This window comes from Conger conger, chromosome 19 (genome assembly GCF_963514075.1).
Source record: "Conger conger chromosome 19, fConCon1.1, whole genome shotgun sequence".
NCBI lineage: Eukaryota > Metazoa > Chordata > Actinopteri > Anguilliformes > Congridae > Conger > Conger conger.
Genome location: NC_083778.1, coordinates 18,882,731 through 18,901,353, shown reverse-complemented (window position 1 = coordinate 18,901,353; position 18,623 = coordinate 18,882,731). Strand labels below are relative to the sequence as shown.

The window sequence follows — 18,623 nt, the reverse complement described above, 5'->3', positions numbered from 1 at the left end:
TACCGAATGTGTTTTTTTCAGTCACGGACGAGTAAACACGTCTACAACATAACCTTCAAAAACCAGCTACAGACGAGTTTATCTGTCGATTCTGGGCGTTGTTGAGGCTTTCTAAGTATGAAACGAGTCTAGTCGTCGACTCATACGTCTGGCAGAGGTGTTAGCTATCGCTCAGGAATTTCAAGGGGCGCCTGTTTCGTAGTTTTCCTACTGTTGACGTTGTCATCTTAGGGCAGGATAACCGGTTTACAAGTTAGTTGTATACGGAAATGAAACACACGCTCGCCGTCGGTCTTATTTACCGGGAAGAAGAAAAGTTTTATTATTCACGCACTCACATATATAACCTCACGTAAAACAGTGACGTCATTAAACATACGTGAAACGTTGACGTCACGTCATCAACATAAACTAGACCACTGCATGAGAGCATAACAATTATTACATAGATTAACACCCCCACTTGCTCTCATAATGAATAAATCAAATAAACACATTTTCACATTTGTCTGTTACATTACATGAGGGTAAGTTCTTCTCAACTAGGTTTAACCTACATTCCAAACAAAAAACCTCCAAACTTATCTTAAAAATAGTTGCAGGCTTAGTCATGATGTCAGCTACCATGTCTGCTGTTGGACAATATTCTATAGTTATTTTACCATCATTGAGTGCAGATCTAACAAAATGAAATCTGACATCAATGTGTTTGCACCTCTGGCGACTTACGGGATCTTTAGACAAAGCAATTGCCCCTTGGTTGTCCTCAAACACTTTCACTGGTTCATATTTGCACATATTATCCATACCATTCAGTAGTTGTACAAGATATAGACATTCCTGTGTAGTTGCACCCAAAGCCATATATTCAGCTTCACAAGTAGATAATGCAACCGTGGGCTGCCTCTTTGATTTCCATGACACAGCTGGACCTCTATCAGTGAGACCTAAACAATACCCTGTTGTACTGCGTCTATCATTTAGATCTGCAGCCCAATCAGCATCACTATATGCCACCAGTTTGAGTGTTTCTTTGCTTTTCTTGTAGCATAACTCCTTATCGATCGTGCCTTTCAGGTCTCTCATCACATGTTTGGCTGCTATCATGTGTTGTTGTTTTGGCTGTGACAGGTACTGTGATAGCTTACTGACAATCCAGCTTAGATCTGGTCTTGTACATGTCATTACATAAATCAAGCTCCCTATTACCTCCCGATATCCCTTAGGATCGATAAGTTCACCATCACCATTAAAATCCAGTTTTTGTTCACATGGAGTCGACCTTGGTTTACACTCGGACATACCAAACTTCTCCAGTATTTTTGATATGTACCTATTTTGGTTCATCCTCACTTCTCCCCCACTCTGATTGAAATCAACACCTAAAAAATGTTTAAGTTTCCCTAGATCTTTCATTTAAAATTTTGCTGTCAGCATTCTCTTCACATTATTGAGTGATTCATTGTCCCTGGCTGCAATAAGTAGATCATCCACCCAAATGATTATTATTATTCTATCACTCTCTGTTCCTTTAGTGTATACACAATGGTCTGCTGGATTTTGAGTAAACCCATTTTCACTGAGGTGATCATTTAACATTCTATTCCAATTCCGTCCTGACTGTTTCAGACCATACAGTGATTTGTTCAGTTTACCGACTAGTTTTTCACCTGTCTCTGATTTTACCTCAAACCCTTCTGGTTGCTCTATGTACACTTCACAGTCAATTGGAGCATGTAAATAAGCTGTTTTAACATCCATCTGGTGGAGTTCAAGGTCATATTGAGCTGCCATCTGTATCATGGTACGAATTGATGTCATATTCGCAGTTGGAGAGAAAGTCTCCTTGTAGTCTATTCCAGCTACTTGGCTGTAACCTTTTGCAACATATCTTGCCTTATATGTCTCAGTGTCGTCAGTATTGTTTTTGACTGCATACACCCACTTACCCCCCACTGCATTCTTACCCATAGGCAGTGTAGTCAATGTGTATGTGTTGTTTTCTCTAAGAGAATTTATCTCTTCTTTCATTGCACTGGCCCAAATCTGTGATTTTGTTGAGCCCATGGCTTCATCAAAAGTTTGTGGTACACCACACACCATCCTATAGCAGTAGTCAATATTGGCTAGTATTTGGTCCTCACTATCAACATCTAACACATAGTCATTCAAGTATTTTGGAGCATTCCTATCTCTCCTGGGATAACGTGTACTAGGACTATCCCTTGTGTGTATGTCATCTCTTTTGTCTGTCTCTTGTGTGAGAGTCATTTCTGGATTTGCCATGTCAGACTCGTGGTTCACTGTTGGAGTCTGATCAGCGATCTGGGGTTTTGGTATGGGGGATGTGTATCTCTTCTCATAAACATCATCGGTCATCATTAGATCAGTCTGAGTTTCATGTTCACTTACGCTCTTCGTAATGAACTTTACAAGCCTGTGCTTGAGTACTTTCCCTGTGTCAGGGAGTCAGTGCAGGGCTGTCAGTGCAGGGCTGTTCTTATCAAACCCTACAAACCGCCCCTTCTCACATTTGGCATCTAGCTTTTTCTTGTCTTGCTTGTATGCATAGCATACCGATCCGAACACCCTCATTTTAGAAAGATCAGGTTTCTTCCCTGTTAACATGTAGTACGGTGTTTGCTTAATGCAACTATTGTAGCACCTGTTGCGAATTATTGCAGCAGTCATCACAGCATATGTCCACAACTCTTTAGGTAATTTGCTCTCAATAATCATACATCTCGCCATTGTTCTCCAATTTCTTTCAGCTGTACCGTTTTGATGGGGCGAGTAAGGAGCTGAGGTCTCATGTCGTATATTATTCTTAGTCAACAACTCTTGAAACTCTTTTGCTGTGTACTCTGTGCCATTGTCTGACCTAATACACTTGATTTTCCCATAGGGGGCAGTGTCTGCAATGAACTTTTCAGTTGCTTTGGTAGTATCACTCTTTGCCTTCAAAAAATACATAAATACTACACTAGTGTAATCATCTGTAAATGATAAAGCATAGCGAAAACCATCCTTTGCTTTTGGATCAATAGGACCAGCTAAATCAGTGTGCACAAGCTCAAGTGCTCCCTTTGCTCTTACATCAGGTTCTCTGTTTCTACTCTGAGCAAATTTCCCTAGGGTGCAGACCTCACAGTCTAGGCTAGATCCATCAACCTTCCCCTTGATTTTCATTCCGTCTACAACATTTTGCAGTTTAGAGACATCATCATAGTTACAGTGACCTAGGATTTCGTGCCAGGTTTGGATATCATAGCATGCATGACAACCATCATCACCATCATCACAGTAGGTGTCTAGGTAGTACAGTCTGTTATACTCTTTAATGTCAAACCTGGTCCCATCTTTGTGGATGAGCTGGTCACTTCCTTGTTGAAAGGTCACTGAAGCGCCATTGGCTGTTGCAGTTTTCACTGAGAAAATGTCCTGTGGGTAGGATGGGATATACAGGGACCTTTTCAGTGTGGCCTTCAGCCGTTTGCCCTCACTGTTCATCAGGAACACCTCCACATCACCTCTTTTTGACGCTACACCGCTGGTCCTTGTCCCATCAGCTAATTCCAAATAGTGCTTCTCTGGCTGGAAAGTGTCGTCAAAGTTCTTGAATTTTCCAATATCCGTTATTATGTGTGATGTTGCGCCTGTATCGACCATCAGGCCTCTCGGTCTCGATCCTCTGAGCCAACCGTCACTTATCTTGAATGCATATCCATGTTGTTCACCCTCGACATCAGTCGCTTGCTTCACGTCATCGCTCCTTCTCCGTCTGCACGTAGCGTCTTTGTGTTGCACTTTTGCAAAAGCTGCACCACTGTTTCGGCCGCTCGTTCTGCACGTTTGGGCATGCCCTGGCTATATGCCTTTTCTGGTTGCAATTATAACAAATAATGTTCTCTCTTCCCCTCGCTCCCGAGGTCACTTTCATCACGCCGTCATCATTTGAGCTAGCATTTAGCTTCTCAGTGCTCTCGAAACTTCTCAGTTTGGTTTTGAAATCAGCAAACGTTATTTTCTCATCACCCTGCGTTATGTGGATGGAAAAAGGTTTAAACGACTCTGGCAGCCCCTTCAGAATCATTGCAATCAAAAGACCATCACTAAGAGTCTCTTCAGCATTCCTCAGTGCTGTGATAGCGGTCTCTGCACGAATAATATAGTCCGTGACACTCTCGTTAGCGGCTTTCTGCAGTGACGTCAACTCGGTGTACAAGCTAATCACACGTGGTTTCCCTTTACCTGCGTAGTGGTCCCTTAGTATTTTCAAGGCTTTTCGACCATTATCAGCCGCTTCTCTCATAACCAGGGAGAGACTTTTATCATCTAAAAATTGAATTAGTTCTGCATAAGCTTCTTCATTTTTATTTGCATCGTCCTCCCTTTCATCGCTGGGGACGGGCTCGTACAATATGGTGTCCTTCAGCCCTTGTAGACGCATGTGGCCCAAAAACTTTGTCTCCCATAACTCGTAATTCTTTTCATCTCCGTCGAAACACAACCTGCTCCATCAGTTTCCAACGTCCCTCCTGGGCCCATAACCTGTTGATGTTGTCATCTTAGGGCAGGATAACCGGTTTACAAGTTAGTTGTATACGGGAAATAAAGCACACGCTCGCCGTCGGTCTCATTTACCGGGAAGAAGAAAAGTTTTATTATTCACGCACTCACATATATAACCTCACGTAAAACAGTGACGTCATTAAACATACGTGAACATACTTTGACGTCACGTCATCAACATAAACTAGACCACTGCATGAGAGCATAACAATTATTACATAGATTAACACCTACAGTAGTCAATGCTCTCAGCGGCATTTATTTTGATTCGCGCCATTCATTCGTTGTTTTTTTTTTTTTCAACAAATTACACCCCAAATGTTTAGTTCAAAATACTGTATTAAATATAATTTTAAAAAATTCGTCTGAAAAGGACAGGTTTTTTCCAAAATAATTGGCGGGGAAGGGGTTAAGGGCCTTGCTCAAGGGCGCAACAGCTGTGCAGATATTATCATGGCTACACCGAGGCTTGAACGAAAGATGCTTGAACATGATTGTATACTGTAAAAGAGCATTAAGCTTACATTGGATGACAGAATAAAGAGAACAAATCGTCTACAATATAAGATTGCCTGACCAAACACCCTCAGCCAGAATCTTCAAAATGAACGAAAAAAAAATCTGCAAATGATTCGGCCTACAGATCAGTTTGTGGGAACATAAGGCCTGGTTATTTAATGACATTGGGGACAGCCTTGTTCAGCAGCGACCTGTAGACCAACGGAAGTAAACTTGGCGACCCGGGAAAGTCACAAGCCTGGTGTGAAACGGCAAAGACCAGGGACTTTCCCGGGAGCATCAAGAACACGTCAAAATGCGGGTCTATCTCGTGTTAAATATCCCGTGTATATTCTGGCTTTTGCATAGAAAAGGGGTGTCAGTATTCACATGAAAATTAAAAGAGAGCCATTCATCACTGAGGTAGGAGATCCCACAGATCTTTGCAGTTACTTCGGGTCGAGCCCGCTTCTACGGATGAAGGCACCATAGCTGCCGTCCTCATTTCGGGACCCATCCATAGCGCTGGTGGAACCACTCTGAGAAGACGTTCCTGTCGCTGCGCTCGGTGAATACCCGTCTCCAGGGAACGATGTGGACGGAGATGCGCTGGTTGGGGTCTGGGAATATGTGCCGTCGGAATCAGAAGGGGAGCTGGCCGTCCCTGTGCTATCTGAGGACTGGCCCCAGGATGGGTAAAACATTTCTCCCAGATCTTTTACTCTGGAGGTCACAGAAGAGGTTGTGAAAGGGGGCGGAGCTTGTGTTGGTTTGAATGTCACAGAGCGGGGCCTGACTGGGGGCGGTGCTTGTACAGGTTTTGGGGTCACAGAGCTGGCAGAGACTGGGGGCGGAGCTTGTACAGGTTTTGGGGCCACAGAGCTGGCAGAGACTGGGGGCGGAGCTTGTACAGATTTTGGGTACTGAGAGCTGGCAGAGACTGGGGGCGGAGCTTGTCCAGGTTTTGGGGTCACAGAGCTGGCAGAGACTGGGGGCGGAGCTTGTACAGGTTTTGGGGTCACAGAGCTGGCAGAGACTGGGGGCGGAGCTTGTAGAGGTTTTGGGGTCACAGAGCTGGCAAAGACTGGGGGCGGAGCTTGTACAGGTTTTGGGGTCACAGAGCTGGCAAAGACTGGGGGCGGAGCTTGTACAGGTTTTGGGGTCCCAGAGTTGGCAGTGACTGGGCGTTTGGCTTTGGGATTTTGGGTCATAGTAGGTAAAGTGGAGGCACAGCGTGCTGATTGAGTTGAGTTGAGGCCAAGAGATGTCACAGTTTCCATGGCTCCCGCGGAGGAAAGACGCATATCTTCTCCGTACTTCAGGATGTACTCGGGGTAAACCTGGTGCTTCTCAGAAACAACAAAAACGGAGGAGTCGTGTATGTTGTCCACGCAGCTGTCGTAGAGCACGGAGTCCCCGTAGCCGTAGTAGCCGACCAACACCTGGCACACAAACATGGTCCTCACTTCTGAGGTACCGGTGAAGACATGCGAGTAGCTCGCATCTTCAGCAAAGTAACTCCCTGTAAAAACAGAAACCTTGTCTCATTTAAAAACAACAACCAATACAATTTAACATTTATATAAACGAATGCACTTCTGCATACAGAAATTACTGCACTGTGTAATTTCCATGTAAACTGCAACCTATCGATATCGAGTCGTGGCTGTAATGTCGATAGGACCTAAGATCGACTTCTAGGTCAGAAGGAAAAAAATAAGAGGGGGAAAAATAAGCCCTGAGTGTAAATCTCGAGCAGAAACACTGGCCAAAATCGAAGGTAAATGGTAAATGGTTGGCATTTAGATTGCGCCTTTATCAAAAGCACTGTACAATTGATGCTTCTCATTCACCCAATCATACACACATTAACACACCGATGGCGATTGGCTGCCATGCAAGGCACCGACCAGCTCGTCAGGAGCATTTGGGGGTTAGGTGTCATGCTCAGGGATACTTCGACACAGCCCGGGCGGGGGATCGAACCGGCAACCCTCCGACTGCCAAACAACTGCTCTTACCACCTGAGCCATGTCGCCCCATGAAGGTCCTGACCCACCTTTCCCAACGTTCTGCTGGCAGATGGCGTCGACATGGATGGAGAAGGTGCCGTGGAACAGCAGTCTCTCATTGACTTTTCTCCCGGCGTCGTTTTTATTCATCAGATCCTTCTGCCTGCAAAAAGACCTAGTCACTCTTATGACATACTGTGTTTACGTACATATTTCAAAAAGGGTTAATAACACTCATCTGTTCTCATGGGGAACGCATACCCACAGTCAAATAAGGGATGGGTCATTGATGTTTCGGAGATGTTCTGCTGCCCGTGGTCCATTGGCTCTCCACCAATCTGGCTCTTTCAAACTTCACAACCACCGATACAGACTGGCTTTCAGCTGAAGTTCTTGCATGGGCTTTGTTTTTGTGGCTTTGTTTTTTTGTTGATGTTGTTGTTTTATTTTACTTTATTATTCTCCATTTTATCAATGTTTTATCATGTTTTATGCTTCTGTGAAGAACTTTGTGAACACTTTGTGTTACATGGCATTGGTCGGCGTTTGTTCTATTTTTACACTATTCGGAAGGCAATTGACATACCACTGAAAGGCTTCCCACAATGCCCGGTTCTGGACCCTCTCGACACTGTGTACGCTGTGTGCCCCCATCGTCATCTGGAAAAGAGCCAGGATCTCCTGGTATTCTTCTGAGGATTCCTGCAGAGGGATCGTCTGGGAAAGGAAGGAACACCGATCCGCCATCTTAGATCACAGAGCGGTCATCTTAGATCAGGGTTTCCTCACCTGATATTCACCGCTGTAAAACCGGGGGGTCGAACATTCGGCTCACATACGACCCCGATGTCGCAGTATTGTCAAAACTCACTTTTGCTCCATTAAAAAGACTCATTTTCAGTGGGTGTCCTGCAGAGTTTTTCCTCTTGGAATACTTTGTATCGTCCCGCATCTGAGAAGCACCGGGTTAGCCTATCCACCACATTGCTGACAAAACATTTTGGTCAACTGCCCTTTTCATCAGTTCCTCTGGAAAATTAGCAATCCTCATTGTGCAAGGCTAATACCACACTGTCCTCTCACAGGGGGGGGAAACATTTTCCAACCAATCATAACAACTCCGTGAAGATTACATTAATGGCATTTGGCAGACGCTCTTATCCAGAGTGACGTACAACAAAGCGCATACCCATAACCAGGGATAGGTGTGCTGAAAGACCCTAGGGGGAAAGATGATCTAAGGAGGGGGTATCCAATGGTATTGGGTGCAGGTTTTTGTTTTAGTCCAGCACTAACACACTTGATCCTACTTATCAAGGTTTTGATTAAACACTGTGATCAGTTCATAAGTTGAATCAGGTGTCGTAGTGCTGGGCTAAAACAAAAACCTGCACCCACACCGGCCCTTTTTGGTTAAGTCCGGACACAAGACACAAGAGCAAACATTTGGCGGCTCGGGAGCCGCGGTGGCGCAACAGGCTAAGACGCAGCAGACTCGCGGTTGCAGTTCGCTGCAGTTGCACACCGGGGACCAGAGTTCGATTCTCAGTCCTGCCAAAAAGCCAAGTTTGGCCAGCTCACGTGGAGCAGCAATAATTGGCTCGCTGCTCCAGAGGGAGGGACTTGGCAGGGTTAGTAGATCGCCGCACAAACAATGCACCTCGGGCGCCTCAGAATCACGGTTACAACTTGGTAGGCGAGACGGCTTGATTAGTGGTTGAATCAACATCTAATTGTGTGTCTACAGCTTAATTAGATTCCCCATGAAATGTATGTCATTAAAGTGGTACCTTGTATCCAGTGTCCGGCAACATGGATTTGTCCCAGTATTCCGGCACCGCTTTGAAATAATCATCTGGCCTGAAAAAGTACAAATAACCTAAATTAAATATATAAAATAACTTTTTCCATGTTATAATGTATCCTATTTAGGAGGTAGACTCACTTGGTCCTGGCTCTCCGAGCATCCGCTGTGGAGACAAACACAGGCCGTCTCCTCACCTGCCGTTTGGTGCCGAATCGTTCGTTTGTCTGGACCATGTCTGCAAACAGCGCAATGGGACAGTTACTGACTGTTATATTCACACCAGGGATGGGAGTTACTGACTGCTATATTCACACCAGGGATGGGACAGTTACTGACTGCTATATTCACACCAGGGATGGGACAGTTACTGACTGCTATATTCACACCAGGGATGTGGCACAGTTACTGACTGCTATATTCGCACCAGGGATGTGGCACAGTTACTGACTGCTATATTCACACCAGGGATGTGGCACAACAGGGTGAAAGGCACCAGAGAAAAAGGCATCAGGAAGAATCCAGGAAAGCCAATAATCCATCATGGATGACCACAACGGAACAACCACAACAACCACCACAAGCACCACCACACCAACCATCACCACAACCACCACCACAAGCACAACCACACCATCACCATCACCAAAATGCAACAAGGGTGGCCTGTAGCATAGTGGTTAAGGTAAAACGACTGGGACAGGCAAGGTTGGAGGTTCAAATCCAAGTGCAGCCTCAATAAGATCCGCACAGCCGTTGGGCCCTTGAGCAAGGCCCTTAACCCTGCATTGCTCCAGGGGAGGACTGTCTCCTGCTTAGTCTAAATCAACTGTACGTCGCTGTGGATAAGAGCGTCTGCCAAATGCCAATAATGTAATATCCACCACCACAAACACCACAAGCACCACCACACCAACCTTCACCATAACCACAAACACCACAACCACCACCACAACTATGTTTACAGTGTTGAAAACAGGGCGGAGCCTGGTGTAGGATCCTACATTTCCCACAATCTCACAGGACAATTCCGCGACGTCCACCCCGCATGACGTCTAGCTCAGCTCAGCCAATCCCGTAATGGTGGGACCAATAAACTTTCCCGTATAAGAGCAAGATATGTTCTTGGGATCCCTCTTCTCTTCCCACTTATTTTCGACACACCCTTTTTGGCCATTCGCTTCAGCTCATCTGCTCTGAGACTCGGAGGGAGGCTGAATGCTGCACAGCGCACTACCAGGCCTACGGACACACCAAGTTACCTTGCAGTAACTTAGTGGCCTATAGCGAGTGGAGACTGGTGTACGCGGAACGCTACATCAGTTTACCCCTGGAAAGCTCACCAACGAACAACAGCAACAAACTTTTCCACCCGGAAAATCATTCACAGCACCATCGCGGCTCCTATAAAGACAGCACGGCTTTTGGATCCAATGCGTATGGACTCAGTAAGACAACAAACATTCAGGCATAGCCAGCGTTTAGTTTAGTCTTCACTGTTTTTGTGAATCTGTGTTTCCGTATTTGCCGTCTTATCATTGGAATGTATTTTGTTAGCTATATATATATGTACGTGAATTGATTCGCCATCTTTTGCGCATATATAGAGTAAACTACGCAAGTAGTCTTCTCACAGCTAACAATAACGAACACTTTGCACTTTCCTTTGTTCACGGGACGCGCACGCACGCACGCACGCACGCACGCACGCACACACGCACACACGCACACACGCACACACACCCGACTAACTTATCCTACTAACTTCCCGTTACTTCATCTGTTCTATGTTTGTACGTTTGTTTGATAAATATATTTCATTAAACCCGGTGTCTGTTTTGGCGTCACATAGACATGAGAGCCGAGTCTTTCGAAGAACTTCCAACCTTCAGGTTACCGGTATGTTTAATCATTAATATTGGTTATTTTAATTATTCATTAAAATCCTAAATTTGTGGTTAGATATTTCTGATAACAGTAATTTCATGAGACTGATTACTTTTTGCAGTTATACTGCTACATAACGTTAATTGGCGCCCCGGTTTCGTAGAGAGTAAAATCCCTTCGTTATTTGGCGGCCCGTGGTAGGACCCTACCCTGGCGTAGCCTATCCGTGACCGTGAATTTCAGTGTTCCGTCTGGCCGTCCAATCAATGCTGCGCGACAGAGTGTGACGGTGTCCGCGACACGACACTTGTCGCAAGGGGGTTATTATTCCTATAAATATTAAATTATAACCTACACTGGCCTGTCTTTCTGTCCTTCCTTCCATCTTGATTCCTGAACCATGTCCCACAAACAGCAGTCAGGGAAAAACAATCGCAGAAGCATGCCTATGTGGTTTGTTAAGTGGAATTCATCGTCAACCGATGACTCTTTTACCAACGCGGCACACGGTACTCCGGTTACCTGGGAAACTGAGCTTGAAGGCGTGCGACCCCGCCGTGAACTCCATCACAGCACGGCTGTCCTCCTGGTACTTCCTCTCCAGGTCCTCGCTCGTGATGGAGGAGAGTCCGTGCTGCCCTTCCTGTCAGAGATCAGAGTCAATTTGAAGTTGAGGGCTTGGCTCCACATAATTATTCCCAACAACAGAAATAACTGCAAAGCAAAATGCAATGAGACTGCCGTTGAGACCTGAAATATAGAATTGTTTTGGATTCAAATACTTTTCAAGCTCTTCTGGTGTATTTGAACCGATGAAATACTCACAAAAAGTTTCTTGAAAAAGACATCTTGATCTCAATGAGACCACAATGTGGGCGAGAAAAGGATTCGACATAAGATTCTCCAATGAGATTCCTCACATACCACTGAGGAGTACTGGATCCAATTGTTGTGCTCGTCCTGCCAGAACCAGGCCCAGGTGGTGGTGAGGATGAAGTTGGGCTGAACCACAGAGGAGACCGTGGAGAGACGCCGGACCTGGGTCGGCCCGCGGGTCATGGTGTCAAAATAAACGGGCTGGACTCCTCGGCTGAAGGCAGACCAGAGAGCAGAGAGCACAGACGGTTATTCACAATGTTCCCTGCAGCCTGTAGCGTAGTGGTTAATGTACATGACTGGGACTCGCAAGGTCAGTGGTTCGATCCGCGGTCTCGCCACAATAAGATCCGCACAGCCGTTGGGCCCTTGAGCAAGGCCCTTACCCAGTAGGTGTAGTAGTCATAGAAAACCAACAGACCCAACATTCATGATACACATGCTCCTGAGTCTGTGTAATTGAATAATTAATTGAAAGAGGCGTGTTCAAAATAATAGCAGTGTGGAGTTCAATTAGTGAGGTCATTCATTCTGTGAAAAAACAGGTGTGAATCAGGTGGCCCTTATTTAAGGATGAAGCCAGCACATGTTTGCATGCATTTCTCTCTGAAAACCTGAGAAAAATGGGTCGTTCCAGACATTGTTCAAAAGAACAGCGTACTTTGATTAAAACGTTGATTGGAGAGGGAAAAACATATAAGGAAGTGCAGAAAATAATAGGCTGCTGGGCTAAAATGATCCCCAATGCTTTAAAATGGAAAGCAAAACCAGAGAGACGTGGAAGAAAACGAAAGACTAGCATTCAAATGGATCGAAGAATAGCCAGAATGGCAAAGACTCAACCAATGATCAGCTCCAGGGTGATCAAAGACAGTCTGAAGTTACCGGTGAGTACTGTGACAATTAGAAGACGCCTGTTTGAAGCTAATCTATCGACAAGAAGCCCCCGCAAAGTCCCACTGTTAAAAAAAAAAGACACGAGCTGAAGAGGATACAATTTGCCAAAGAACACATCAACTGGCCTTAAGAGAAATGTTGAAACATTTTGTGGACTGATGAAAGTAAGATTGTTCTTTTTGGGTCCAAGGGATGCAGGCAGTTTGTCAGACGACCACCAAACACTGAATTCAAGCCACGGTACACTCTGAAGACAGTGAAGCATGGTGGTGCAAGCATCATGATCTGGGGATGTTTCTCTTACTATGGTGTCGGGCCTATTTATCGCATACAAGTGATCATGGATCAGTTTGCCTACATCAAAATACTTGAAGAGGTCATGTTGCCTTATGCCGAAGAGGAAATGCCCTTGAAATGGGTGTTCCAACAAGACAACGACCCCAAACACACCAGTAAGCGAGCAGCATCTTGGTTCCAGACCAACAAAATTAAAGTTATGGAGTGGCCAGCCCAATCCCCGGACCTTAATCCGATTGAAAATGCTGTTTCTGAGGCAAAACCAAGAAATGCAGAGGAATTGTGGAATGTTGTCAAATCATCCTGGGCTGAAATACCTGTTCATAGGTGCCAGAAGTTGGTCGATTCCATGCAACACAGATGTGAAGCAGTTCTCAGAAACCGTGGTTATACAACTAAATATTAGTTTAGTGATTCACAGGAATGCTAAATCCTGAAGATTTTTCAGTTTATACAGTCAATATTTGAGTTTGTAAAGAAAAATGCACTACTATTTTTTTGAACAGCCCAATATTCATTTTTCTTCATTTTCTGTAAAGTAATTTAAAAATTGACACATTTTTCTTCATGTTTTGATTTAGGATATAATGTGCAGTGTTCCCAATGCATCGAAATAAAAACTATTATAAGGATTTTGAGCTTTACTCACGTTTTGAAACACACTGCTATTATTTTGAACACAACTGTATGGGCTCCAATGTGCATCCAGCCCTTTGAAGAGTAGGTGTTCTAGAACTCCACTGCTTTCAATGACTAGTCGCCATAGTTGCATCAGCATTAGAACATTCCAATGACACATTAGTGACCTCACGCCTGAAGCTGAGAGCTGAAAACAGCTCAAACGTTGAATGCACCTGTCCACATTGCTGGGGTCGCAGAAGTCTCTCTCGATCTCTTCGTTGTCTGGGAGAGCCGTCCAGCTGTCTCCATTTCTCACCTCCCATTTATATGGCATGGTGGAGTGGTCTCTCCAGCATCTGTCTTGGATACAAATATGAAAAACATCAGGTGAAACGAATACCCATTGTGGTAATGGAAAGAAATTCATATGTAAATTCATATGAATAAATTCATTCATCACTCATGCAAAGAGGCACACATGTGAAGTTCTTACCTCCTTTTGTGCAGCTTCCCTTGACAAAGAAAAGGCAGATCTCCGTCTTTTCTGAGAAAGGCATCTTTTTATCTGCAATAAATAAAGAGTAAATAGGCAACAGGATTTGAACACTCCATCATCGATTACCTGTCCACAGCGAATTTATGGGTGGGTGTCTCTGAGATACACACCAATCAACCGGTAAGCAACGGGTTCAGCTGCACAGTCGCAGCAAAACAGAGCTCAACAGTATTCAGGAGACCATTAAGTGCACTCGCCCATACGTCAAGGTTAGCGTGTGAATTTGCACTGCTGCCATCAGGGCGTAGGTAGGCTTTAACTGCTTGGGAAAAGCCATCTTTATTCAAAGTCCTTTATACCCACAGCTGTTCGGCTACTTAACGCCACAAAGCACTTATTTTGTGCACTGCATCTATGAGCAGAATTAAAATGAACAGGATGTGCGAGAGACATAACCGAAAGTCTGCAGGAATACCAGAAGAAGAATTGCCATTTGAGTGCAAAGATGACAAATCAAATTTTGTTTTTTGTTTCATATGTTTCCGCTAGTTTTTCTTCAAATGTATGTCTTGTTTGCGGATGAGAAACAGAAACTTCCGGAAGGAAAATCTAGTGGGTGAGACCTCCCGTCTGTTTAAGAAACCAAGAGCTCATGGGGTAGCATTCAGCTAACACAGTCTGGATTCGCCATGCTGAGTGAACACTGTGATCAATGAAGACATTGAATGAATGAGTCAAGCAGGGCTGCCCAAAACCCTGTTTCTGGAGATCTGCCATCCTGTAGGCCTTCAGCCAAACCCTAACGAAGCAACACCTCGATCCAAGCTAGAGATCTCGTTGAGCAGCGAAAAAGTAGAAACAAATTAGGGCAGAAATGAAAACCAACCGGTTGGTCCACACCCGGGAACAGCCTGGTTAAGTAGCTGGTTAAGTTGAATGACTGGGACACACAAGGTCGGTCGTTCTAATCCCGGTGTAGTCACAATCAGATCCGCACTGTCTCCTGCTTGGTCGAATCAACTGTACATCGCTCTTGATAAGAGGTCTGCCAAAATGCCAATAATGGGAACAGGATTGGACAGCCCTGCTCAATAAGTTCATAAGGGTGTATGGTGATTGCTTGATGAATGTGAGGTGCATTGTGTTTTAAGCTGGCACACCTTAGCATGCATCTAGACTCTCTGGTTTGGGGAATGTGTTGGCAAGGTCTGCCACTACTGTCAACCAAAGAACTCTGGAGGAATGCACTGTTCTCAGGTTTCTTTGACTGCAAGTCGCACCGGATGAGACTGTTCACTAAATTTATGAAATGCGAGTCAGTGTTAATGGAGTCTGTTACCTTGTTGTCTTCTGCTGCTGTTCACGTTGCCTGCATGTGTTGGCTGATTCCTGTTCGCACCGTTGTCACTGTTCTTCAAGGCCTGGATGTTCTGGTAGACGGACAGCATGGAGCCAATCAGCTCGCTGGGAACGCCTCTCTCCTGCAGGGTTTTCTGTGGGTGGGGCTCGAAGAAGTCATGTGACCTGCGGCAGTTGGCCCCGGCCTGACAGGCTCCTCTGAGGTAGCGGTCACAGATGTGCAGCCTCCAGCACCTCTCCTGGTCTGGGCAGTTTCCGTACGCCCCATCGCCTTTGTTGTACGAGAAGCACACCTGAAAATAAAAGTCATGCGCGAGCTTCAGCGCATCAGTACGGTCTCAGAGAAGACTATGTTTCAGAGACACAGATTTAGCCATTACATTACATTACATGTAATTTGGCTGACGCTGTTTTATCCAACGCAACTTACAGTTGATTATACTAAGCAGGAGACAATCCTCCCCTAAAAAAAAGATGTTAAATAAAATCCGACAAAAATTTGCGTCAACTCTTCCGTGACTTCCGGCACGAGATTCCCCGGAGGACGGGAATAGTGCGTGAGTGTCTTGGTGGATTTACCGGTGGTAAGAGGGTGCTGTCGTTCTGAAGCAGCAGGGTACGGAGTTGGTTCCTGTCCAGTTCCTGCAGATGGTTGTCTCGCAGGACTCGAGCGTTGTGCTCCGAGTTCATGTCATGGCAAAAGTGCCACCCTTGCCTAAAATAAATAAATAAAATAAATGTTCCCAGAATGATGACGTTTCAGTTAGACTTGATTAGATCACGTATCTCTGGACAAGGAAATAAATCAATTACACATGCAGCTCCTCCACTTGTAGTCCTAAAGAAAATACTAAGCGGAGTAAACACAAGCTCTTAAAATGGTATTAGTTAATATAATTAAATAGCCGATTCAAAATACGATAAAATACTTACGTTATGCCATGTCAGGTTAGAAAATTGGTCTACGAATCTTACCTCTTACAGTCTCCATAAAGGTAGAATTTGCACAGGTGCAAATTGTGGCAGTCAGTGCAGTCTCTGACTTTACACAGTCTTACTTTAGTCTTAACGACAACTCGTTTGTTTCCATCAATTGTAACAACGGAAAAAATATCGTTTTGTAAGATGACGCCATTTACGTCCAGAAGCCCACAACAAATGTCGACTAGATCTCCGTAATCAATCGCCCCACGATTGTCGCAAATCAGTTTGATCACAAAAGACTCCGTCATTTTATATTGCCGTAGACTCAAAATACAGCCTTTAATCCAAACTATGAGTATTGCCCGGTGCCGATGTCTTCGTCCAGTTCTCGCTGTTGCCTGACGACTGTACACAGACAGTAATGTAACATCACCAACGTAATAAACAAGCTCCACCACTTCGGTGGAAATCGTAACTTTAGCGCCGATTTACCGTAATGTACGTGTAGACCGTGTAGTTTTCACACCTATAAATTTCGGTCAAATACAGATAGGCGAAATGGAAGGAAAAGCTCGACTTTCAGCCAACAAACGAGGGATATAGGAAATATGTTCTCCATTCCAAGAAAGTTAGCAAAAATGTAAACCATTCAAACACACGCAGACAAAGCGTGCTATCAGATGATAGTCTTCAAAAAGAGTTCAGTTCAAAAAGACTCAATTATGCACGTTGATAAGACAGAAGATAACTGTCCAGTTATATCATTACAGTTTGGAATGTATTTCAATTACTTGCATTATATTATGCAATTACAGTCGTATATAGCCTAAATATTGCAACTTCTCGGACCAAAACAACACGGAGCATCCAGTGAATAACAATACATCGCCAAACAGAAAATTAAAACTGATGAAGTCGGCTACTCTACACAAACAATGTAAAACTCCCCCGTCAGACAGGCACACACAAATTCCGTGAGCCAAAGGACTCTAATTCCACGCTTTTCCCTGTACATAGCAGGTTGGAAACAGAATACGAGCATACTACATACTATGGATGTATGTTACCATGTAGGCTACTGTGTAGCACATATCAAGACGTTAGTATGAATGGCTAGCATTTTGTTTTGTAATGTTTTACTTCACCATGCCAGAGCCTATTAAAATAAATGCAAAAAATCATTAACAAATAACAGCAGAACTTGCCTGCTTCAATTTGGGATTGGTGTGCAAAATTTATTTCTTCCCAGAGTGTGGCGCTGATATTCGTTTTTGGAGAAAACATGTTGTCAAAATATTAATAATAATAATAATCTTTATTTACAAACCACTTTTCATACAATGGAAGAGCTCAGAGTGCTTTGACAGTAAGACAGAAAAAACGAACTTTCGTGGTCTGCCACACAGTCCAAGATGCGCTTCCAACCTGGGTTTGAGGCAGCGCGAGAGTGCGATGTTCCCGGCGGACCTCTGGTCCGGATATCGATGGTCACGGATTCAACGGCTGGATTGGATTGGATTGAAAATCAAAGCTGCTAAACGCCGCTCGGTAGAATCCTCTGTATTTTTGGGACCGAATGTTCCACTTCCAGGAGCTTTCCGAGAAGTTCTACCTTACACTGGTCAACCGTCTATTAGCCTGTATAATTATTGCTTTATAGGAAATATTTACACATATATACTCTCTTCATTTGACTTGACTGGTACGATTGCCTACTTTTCTTTAAAAACCGCAAGCAAACGTAAGAATGTAACATTTCGCTGGTTAGATCTTTCTCTTTGCATGGTTGAGTTAAAAATAATGCGAAACGCAACATCGGGCTTAATCTTAAGGTCAATGTCATTCTGCTTTGGTAAACAACTTCCGGGACAACAGAAGGACTCTATCGTCCCTCTATATTGGCAGTGAGGTTACCTGGCTGACATCTCTAAAACACGTCTAAAACATAACCTTCAAAAACCAGCTACAGACGAGTTTATCTGTCGATTGTGGGCGTTGTTGAGCCTTTCTAAGCATGAAACGAGTCTACTCGTCGACTCGTACGTCTGGCAGAGGTGTTCGCTATGGCTCAGGCATTTCAAGGGGCGCCTGTTTCGTAGTTTTCCTACAGTAGTCAATGCTCTCAGCGGCATTTATTTTGATTCGCGCCATTCATTCGTTGTTTATTTATTTTTTCAACAAATTACACCCCAAATGTTTAGTTCAGGGGAAGATGGTGAATATGAACCTTCGCTTAGAAGCTTGGATACGTCTGATGAGAGATAATACCATTCATAAATTTGCTGACTGAATATTTGCAAATAAAGGTAATTTGTGCTATGAATGAAATTCTTTGGAATTATTTTATAAGTAATTCCATTCATTTATATTTGCAAATCAT

The 18,623-nt window shown here is 44.3% G+C and overlaps 1 protein-coding gene across 2 annotated transcripts; it reads right to left on the bottom strand.

Annotated features, from left to right (window-relative positions):
- Nucleotides 1–4,674: 4,674 nt before the first annotated feature.
- On the bottom strand, nt 4,675–17,738 carry LOC133118781 (protein mono-ADP-ribosyltransferase PARP12-like). 2 transcript variants are annotated; one of them, XM_061229013.1, is made up of 12 exons: nt 17,669–17,738; nt 15,899–16,034; nt 15,300–15,612; nt 13,958–14,029; nt 13,698–13,824; nt 11,698–11,863; nt 11,296–11,416; nt 9,028–9,124; nt 8,873–8,942; nt 7,669–7,799; nt 7,130–7,245; nt 4,675–6,592 (listed from the first exon to the last, which is right to left on the bottom strand). In XM_061229013.1, exons 2-12 carry the CDS (start codon nt 16,007–16,009, stop codon nt 5,520–5,522), a joined length of 2,397 nt encoding a protein of 798 aa, XP_061084997.1. In that variant the 5' UTR covers nt 16,010–16,034; nt 17,669–17,738; the 3' UTR covers nt 4,675–5,519. The 2 variants fall into 2 exon arrangements, with proteins under 2 accessions (XP_061084997.1, XP_061084996.1); XM_061229012.1 differs by lacking the exon at nt 17,669–17,738 and adding an exon at nt 16,295–16,636.
- Between the last annotated feature and the right edge of the window lie 885 nt (nt 17,739–18,623).